The 8,615-nt window shown below is 36.2% G+C and overlaps 1 protein-coding gene across 1 annotated transcript; it reads left to right on the plus strand.

The window, feature by feature from the left end:
• Window positions 1-419: 419 nt before the first annotated feature.
• On the plus strand, window positions 420-3,828 carry LOC131651145 (uncharacterized). The gene is made up of 5 exons (XM_058920816.1): window positions 420-1,535; window positions 1,648-2,374; window positions 2,476-2,779; window positions 2,914-3,394; window positions 3,505-3,828. The coding sequence occupies exons 1-5, from the start codon at window positions 420-422 to the stop codon at window positions 3,826-3,828; spliced, it is 2,952 nt and encodes a 983-aa protein (XP_058776799.1).
• The last annotated feature ends 4,787 nt before the right edge of the window (window positions 3,829-8,615 follow it).

Raw genomic sequence — 8,615 nt, forward strand, 5'->3', positions numbered from 1 at the left:
GTATCAAGAAGGGCTCATTAGAAAAGTTTATCCATAAAAAAGGTGGGGGTCAAAATAGTGGTTCGGCATCATTGTTCTACGGCACACAAGGGGAGGATTCCGATATAAGAAGAAGTAACTTAAGACAATGGGAGTTTTTGAAAAATGATGACCCCGGTAAGTTGTGGTCGGCTATAGTGGTGTTGGGTGTTGTGGAGGAGGAGGGGCGAAGCAAACTTCTAAGTAGAATTGAGGATTTAGAAAGAGATAAGGACAAAGAAGGGAAGGTAAGGAGGGCTTCAAACAACGGTTCCTAATGATCATAGGCTCCTTGAAGATTAGAGGGGGGATGAATGTTCTCAAGAGAAGGAGAATTTCGTCTTTGATTAAGAGGGGTAATGCGGATATTTTTTTTAATACAAGAAACAAAAGTTATGTGTATGGATGATGTGATGGCTAAAAGCTTTTGGAGAGATACGGAGGTGGGTTATTCCTTTTCCAATTCTTTGGGCCGTTCGGGGGGAATTCTTACCATGTGGAAAAAGGATGTTGTTGATGTCGAGAATAGTTTTAAAGGGGACGGTTTTGTGGGAATCAAAGTGTCGTGGAACAATCATTTCTACTATGTGGTGAATGTTTATTCTCCTTGTGAGCATAGAAAAAAGAAAGCGTTGTGGAAGGAACTTCTAGGATTGATGGAGAAATTCAAAGATGGGGAATGGATTTTAGGAGGTGATTTTAACGCTATTAAAAATGGGGGAGAAAGAAGAGGAAGGGCGGTTTTGGAGAATCAAAGAGAGATGAATTTATTTGCGGAATTCATAGATAAGACTCTTTTGGTGGACATACCTTGTAAAGGGAAGAAATTTTCTTGGTTTAGTGGTGATGGCAAGTCGAAAAGTAGAATTGACCGGTTCCTTTTATCTAGTAAGGTTTTGAGTAGATGGGAGGTGATTGGCCAATTCATTGGAGACCGGGATGTATCGGATCATTGTCCTATTTGGGTGAAGTCGGACAAGGTGAATTGGGGGCCTAAACCTTTTAGATTCAATAATGAGTGGTTCGCTTTTGAGTCTTTCATTCCGTTTGTGGAGGGAGAGTGGATGAGTTTGAAGATAGAGGGAAGAGGTGATTTTGTTTTAAAAGAAAAGCTTCGGCTCTTAAAAGACAAACTTAAATGGTGGATTAAGGAGGTGTTTGGGAGGATTGAGTTGGAGATGGAGGATGGGGTCCGTGAGATGAACTTTGCCGATGAGAAGTTAATGGAGGATGATTATGCTAACTTTGATGAGAATATGTGCTTGAGAAGGGAAGCGTGTGGTAAATTTTGGAAGAATTTAAGGTTAAAGAAAAGTATGCTTCTTCAAAAATCTATAGTGAATTGGCTTAAAGAAGGAGACAACAATAGTGGTTTTTTCCACAAAATTATGAAACAAAGAAGAAGGATGAATCACTTAGGGCCTTTATATCACGAGGGGAGGATGGTAGAGACGGTGGAGGAAATGAGGGAAGAGGTGTTCAATCACTTTAATGAAAAGTTTTATGAAGACGATATGGTGAGACCGACCTTGTGGGGGGGACAAAAGTCCGGGCCCGGATGGGTATTCTTTTTTGTTCTTAAAGAAGTGTTGGCATATTATCAAAGATGATTTCGTTAATTTCTTCAAGTCTTTCTTTGAAGGGAATTTCATTTCAAGGGCGGTGAGTTCTTCATTCCTTACTCTTATTCCCAAATGCAAAAATCCCTTGAGTTTGAACGATTATAGACCTATTTGCTTAGTGGGATGCATGTACAAGGTGGTGGCCAAGCTTTTGGCGGGTAGATTAAAGGGGGTGCTTAATTCGATTATATCAAATTCTCAAAGTGCTTTTGTTCCCGGAAGACAATTGTTGGATGGGGTTTTGGTGGCGAATGAGGTGGTGGATTTTGCTAGAAAAGAGGGAAAAAATTGTCTTCTTTTCAAGGTCGATTTTGAGAAGGCTTATGACAAGGTTAATTGGAGTTTCTTGAGATACATGCTAAAAAGGATGGGATTTGGTGATAAATGGACGAGGTGGATGGAATTGTTGATTTTTAATAGTAAGATGTCGGTGCTTGTGAACGGGAGCCCTTCAAAGGAGTTCTCAGTTCATAAGAGTTTGAGGCAAGGAGATCCTCTTTCTCCTTTCCTTTTTGTGTTAGTGGCGGAAGGATTAACGGGTATTGTGAAGCAATCTATCCATATTGGAGAACTTCAAAATTTCATCCTAAGTGATTCTTATAGTGTAGACATTCTTCAATTTGCGGATGACACATTGATCATGGGGGAAGGGAGTTGGAAACATGTCCGTGCTTTGAAAGCGGTTCTTAGGGCTTTCGAAATTGTTTCGGGGTTAGGCATTAATTTCCATAAAAGTAAATTAACTGGGATTAATACTAACGTTCATTTTTTGGAGGCCGTGTCTTACTTTCTTTCTTGCAAGTTAGAAGAGTCTAACTTTCTTTCTTGAATTTAGGTGGAAGAATTACACTTTTGAAGTCCGTGCTTAGCTCCTTAGCTATCTTCACCATGTCTTTCTACAAGGTTCCGTCTAGAGTGGTGAAGAATTTTACTAGTATCCAAAACAAATTTCTTTGGGGGGGAGTGGAGGAAAAGAGGAAAATTCATTGGGTAAAGTGGAGCGATGTTACTTTGCCTTTTGAGGATGGAGGGTTAGGAGTGAAAAATATCAACTTGTTCAATTTTGCTCTCCTTTGCAAATGGAGATGGAGAATTCTTGAAGGAAGTAATTCTTTATGGTACAAGGTTTTGAAATCTAGGTACGGTGACTTAACCCCTATTGTTTGTGATGATGGTAGAGGAAGTAAAGTTTCCTCCAATAGTTCCTTTTGGTGGAAGGATTTACTAAAAGTTAATTCCTTTTCCTTTAATGATCCATTGTTGACAAGTGTAGATTTAAAGTGCATAGCGGTTTTTCCAATCCGTTTTGGGAATCCTCTTGGTTGGATGAGAGACCCCTTAGAGAGGCTTTTCCGATTATCTTTGATAAGTCGTTCTTGAAAAAGGTTTCGGTTGCGGCCATAGGAGGTTGGGAAGAGGGTATATGGAAGTGGGGTGATTTAGGTCTGAAAGAAGGGGTGTTGGGGGATGAAGGGGCCGTTAGTATGTATGGCGCTCTTAAGTGCCGGTTGGAGGACTTTAGGGGTATGAAGGAAGGTAGGGATGCCGTGGTGTGGATGGGAAAGGCAGATACGGGTTCAACTTACTCGGTTGCTTCATGTTATGAGTATATTAGGCGGGTTCGGACTCCTCATGGGCCTTTTGACAAAAATCCTGAGGCGTTTGGGATTCTTTGGAAATCGGAGGTTCCTTTTAAAGTGAAGGCGTTTGGTTGGAGACTTTTCCGAAATAGACTTCCTACTTTAGATCTCTTGGTGAGAAGAGGCATGGCTATTCCCGCGGATAGTTTAAATTGTATTCTTTGTGACAATTGTGTGGAGAACAAGAGGCATTTATTTTTTTTTCTTGTGGGGTGGTCAAGAAGGTGTGGTTGGAAATTGCCGTTTGGGTGGGAAAAAAGGAGAAGGATGAGGAAGATTGCAAAGCTAATTTTTTGGAGTGGTATAACTTTTTCCGTTTGAAGAAAGTGACAAAAGGGAAGGAGAGAATGATTTGGCTTGATTGTGTTTGGACTCTTTGGATTCTTAGAAACAGTGTGCGTTTTCGGAAGGATAGGTGGAGTGTTAACGATATTGTTTGGAATATTAAATCTTTAGCTTGGAAGTGGATGTTTTGCGGTAAAATTACACATCCCAATTTCTCCTATTACGAGTTTGTAACGGATCCTTTGTTATTCCTCTCGTTGTAGTAGTTGGATTGTAATTTTCCTTTTGGTCGGGCTTTTTACCGTATCCGCTTGTAAAGGTTTGGAGAACCCTTTGTTCTCCTTTTTCATTAATTTAGTATCTCTTGCTTACTAAAAAAAATACATAACAAATGCGCCTTTTCAATTTTTTTAATTAATGAATTTTTTATTTTTTATTTTATTTTTTATTTAATAAACATTTAAATACTAAAAACTAAATTTTATTATTATGTTAGTTAATTATAACCGTTAAATTTTAAAATATATTTCACTTATTAATACTATCTTTAAAATCATACATATGAGTAATAATAAATACTAAAATAATATTATGTCCAAAGAAAACAAATTAAAAGTAATAAATGTTAATATACATTATAAAAGTAAAAAGCCTTTTCATATCTAAAGCAACTGGAGAAATCAAAATAATGAAGTCGCCATCGAGTATTTATTTATCCCACGAGAAGGGAAAAAAATACCGAAGAAAATCTATAAGGAAAAAAACAAGGTCTCACGACCAAGAGAAAGGGTAAGAGAGTCGGTTACGCAAGGGAAAGGTATTAGCACCCCTTACGACCGTCATACTCGACGAGATCCAATCTTGTTGGCTCTAATCTAAGGGTGTAAAACTAAAAGTCTAAAGTTTAATGCTAAAAGGGAATGCATGTAAAAGAAAATAAAAGAAAATATGGGGAGAAGAAGGAAGTTTTTACAAATTTGTGCTCGTTTAGGCACCGCGATCTAATGCCTACATATCCACCCCTTTCAAGGAATCAGAGAACCGTAGTTCGGTGCAAATGTTTTTGTTTGTTTGTGTTTTTTAATGAACGATGTTAATTTTGCATTCTACTGTCGCTCGACCTTTGGAGACTCGCGCAATTGTCGTAGAAAGGATTTAACATGTTCTTTAAGGCAAAAGGAAGTTGAATTGGTTGGTGTTTTTGTTGTAGATAATGATGAGTAGATCCCACTACAAGGAAACTCATCACCTCTCTACTTTATTAGCGTTTAGGACTTGAACCACACAAAAGATTATGGATGAAAAAAACGCGAGGTATGGACACCCGCTCACCCTTTTTCATTGCTTAAGACTCGTGGAAGTATGATTCTCATCAACATTTATTAGGTGTTTTATGTGTTTTGTGGTGTGTTTTTTTATGGGAAGAGTTCATGACTTGAATCACACCAAAGACTATGAATAAAAGAAGAATGAGGTAGGGACTACACCCGCCCACTCTTTTCCATTGCTTAAGGCTCATGGTAGTGTGATTCTAATCGTTATTTATTAAATGTTTTGAAATATTGAAAAGAAAAAGAATGCAAACAGGGAAACACAACAAAGTAGCAAGTGAAATAACCATTTAATCAATTAATTAAAAATTTATTAAATTAATTAATCAAGTTAAGAAAAATCAATTAGTAAGACTAATCAACTTTAATTAACAAGGATCAACTAATCAAAGCAATATTTAATTAATTGATTAAAAGCTCAAAGTGTGTAAAATCAAATAAAATAATTAAAACTCTAACCATTTTTTTTTTTGTATTTTTAATATAAAAAATAAAACTAACATATTTTTTGTATTTATGTTATGTAATTGAAATTAAAATAATTAGAAAATATCACTAAAAAAACTTTAATAAAAATAGGTTAGAAATAAAATGACATGGAGGGTGCAATAAAAAATAACACTATACTCAACAAGAAAGCCCACAATAAAGAGATATGCCCCCATGAGGGGTGCTAGCGCAAATGCAAGTGTACAAAGAAGCAAATCGGTTGGGCTTTGGCATGGTTTTAGCCCAAATGAAATTGGAGCACAAAAACCCTAAAATTAAGAAGAAGAAAAAAATGTCCCGCCTCCCTTTCTATTCTCCATCAGCCTCACTCTTCCTATCTGTACTCTCACCTGTACGCATCAACCAAGTGAGAAAAACTCTTTCTATCTCTTTCTGTTATCTCTCACTCGTCACCTCTTTCCTACTTCTCTTTTCACGCTATACAAAAAAAATTGTTTCTCTCTCTCAAAGTGTTTCGACGTCTGAGTTAAAAAATCTAAACAATATTTTACCTCGTTATGTTGCCTTGATTTTTCCAAAAACTGAGTTGAAAAATCTAAACAATATTTTATTCCTTCATCAGAATGTTAAGTCTAATCCACTTTCTATGCCCTAGAAAACAAAAAGAACACTATTCTTCTCGAGCAAAAGAAAGGAACATCATTCTTCATCTTCTCTAAGGATCCAAGGAGGAAGCAAGATCGAAACTGAAACCAAAAATTTTCTTTGAGTCTCTCACCATATTTTTGATATGTAAAAATTTCTTCATGATTGTTGTTGCTGCTGCTGTTTTTATTGTTAGTTGATGATGATGTTGTTGTTGCTGTTGTTGTTGTAATCGTTGTTGATGTTGTTATTGTTATAGTTTTTGAAACTTAAGTTATAATGTAGTGTTGTTTTGTAAGGTATTTGTAGTTGTTTGTTGTTATTGATGTTTTATTGAGATGAAATGTTCAATTTTGCTGGTTGTGTATTATTTTTATTTAATTTTTAGAAGTTGTATATGTGACTATGAATTGTAGTTGGATGAAAGCCAATACATTAATTAAAGAGTTTAACAATAGAGAGATTCAATTTCTTGAATTTGCAGAAAAAACCTTCCTAACGATCATAAGATTTTTGGGTGTCCTTGTAAAAAATGTAAAAAATACACAAAAACATCAAAGGGGTGTTATATTCAATCAATTAAGTTGTGATGTAATTATTCAAAATTAGACGAAATGGGAATTGCATAGTGAATTGAAGAAAAGACATGGGAATTGCATAGTGAAGTGAAGAAAATACTTGTGTCATTTATAAGTGGAGTAGATGAATTTATGAATGACACTCTAGAAGATATTATTCGTAATAATGGAGTGGATGCTTTTAAGAAAGCTTATGTGGAAGATACTTTGCAAAGAGACATGTGTAACGACCGTTTTTCTTTAATTATTTATTTATGTGAGTTACGTGAATTAATTGTGAATTATGTGTTAATGATATGCTTAATTGATTTTATGTTGTTTTATTTTGGAATTGTTAGTATATAATATAATATAGTAAGTATTGTTGATTATTGGGCCTAAGTTGATATTAGTAAGTGAGGGGTGTCAATTAGAGCCCATTAGTAATTTAAGATAGTAAGGGTTTAACAAAACAAGGGTTTTAGGGGTTTTAGACTTAGAAGCTCATTTTGACAAAGTTGTGAAAGAAGAGAAGAGTAGATTGAAGAGAAAGAGGGGAATCTCATATTGAAGATAGAGTTGTCTTCAATCCAAACCTAAGGTAAGGGTGGGATTCTTTCATGCTAAAGGGATGTATGATGATATTTTGGGTGGGGTTTTGATTATATGTTGTTATCCATGATTATGTAGAAATTGAATAGAGATTGTTAGGGTTCATACTAGATTTCTAAGAAATTGTGAGTTTAAGTATGATTGATGATGTTTGTATGAGAACCCATGATTAGAAATAAGTTTAGGAACCTTACATGTGTGCTAAATTTGCTTTCAAATGATGTATGGATGGAGTATGGGTTAATGGGTGTTGTAGGAGGGGATTAGGGAAGAAAAATGATGAAATCTGAGTTTTCACGCATCTTAGGTCGACCTATGCAGAACCTGAGTCGACCAAACAGTACAGAAAGCCAAAAAAATCTATTTTTCCTTCAGTTAGGTCGACCTAGGGGAGTTTTGAGTCGACCTAAAGTAGTTTGCGTCGACCTGGGAGATGTTTGCGTTGACCTAGGGGTTCAACTTTGAGCAGATTTTGTAAAGACCATAACTTTTGATCCGTAACTCCGTTTTAAGTGCCGTTTGGACCTACGTGAAGTCCTAATTGATGTCTTTCTATTGAATATGCTTATTATATCCTTGGAAAATCTTGGAATCTCCTTGAATTGGATTTTGTTGACATTGGATATCCGGAATTGATTATGTCGTTTAAGTTGATCATGTCGTATACGTATATTATGTTGTTTGAGTCGATTATGTCGTTTAGTGTGATTGCAAATTTGTATCATTGAGTCACATTCATTGCATTGTTTGAGACAGCTTTAGTGGCAATTGTTTGAGACGGCCCTTGTGGCGAATGTTTGAGACGGCCCAATGGCAATTGTTTGAGACGGGAGTTTTACTCCAATGGTACCACATGCATTTGCATTGTTCGAGTTGCATAAGTAAAGTCGTGTGATGAGTCGTATTTGAATAATTGTGTGTGCATAACATGAGTGTTATCTTATGTCGATTTGATGGTTGTTTCGTTGAGCATATGTGCTAAATTCCTATGTATGCCTTAATTGAGATTGATATTATTGTTGTGAATGATGTGAATATGAGTAAGTGATATATGTTGAGAAGTGGTGACCGATGTATGATTATTTCTCCGCTTTGAATATTATCATACACTTCTTTATAATGAATGATATCTCACCCCTTCTGTTTGAATGTTGCCCTCCGTTGGTAACGTGCAGGTAATGACGCGGAGTAGTCGTGTACCTATAGCTCGAGTCGGTGTGTGTCAATGCTCTGATACGTAGCACTCGGGGAACGTTGGATTACTTGTTTACGTCTTGTTTCTTGCGTTTATCCTTGTTGAACTTTGTCCTTATGTTATGCTAAGACTTGTTAGATGTATTGTGCCGTGTTTGGCCTTGACATTATGAGTTGTATGGTTGTTGACTTGTGATTTTCCGCTGCGATGCAAGTACTTGATTTGATGGCAATGATTAATGATTTTGATATTGTTCTCCT

Source organism: Vicia villosa, linkage group LG1 (assembly GCF_029867415.1).
Source record: "Vicia villosa cultivar HV-30 ecotype Madison, WI linkage group LG1, Vvil1.0, whole genome shotgun sequence".
Classification (NCBI taxonomy): Eukaryota; Viridiplantae; Streptophyta; class Magnoliopsida; order Fabales; family Fabaceae; genus Vicia; species Vicia villosa.

Excerpts from the sequence above, each read along its gene's own strand:
- LOC131651145 (XM_058920816.1), top strand. The coding sequence starts at position 420 with ATGGATGATGTGATGGCTAAAAGCTTTTGGAGAGATACGGAGGTGGGT. Across the intron at positions 2,375-2,475 it reads AGGCATTAATTTCCATAAAA|GTGGAAGAATTACACTTTTG; the intron begins GTAAATTAACTG and ends TCTTGAATTTAG. Across the intron at positions 3,395-3,504 it reads TTCCTACTTTAGATCTCTTG|GTGTGGTTGGAAATTGCCGT; the intron begins GTGAGAAGAGGC and ends GTGGTCAAGAAG.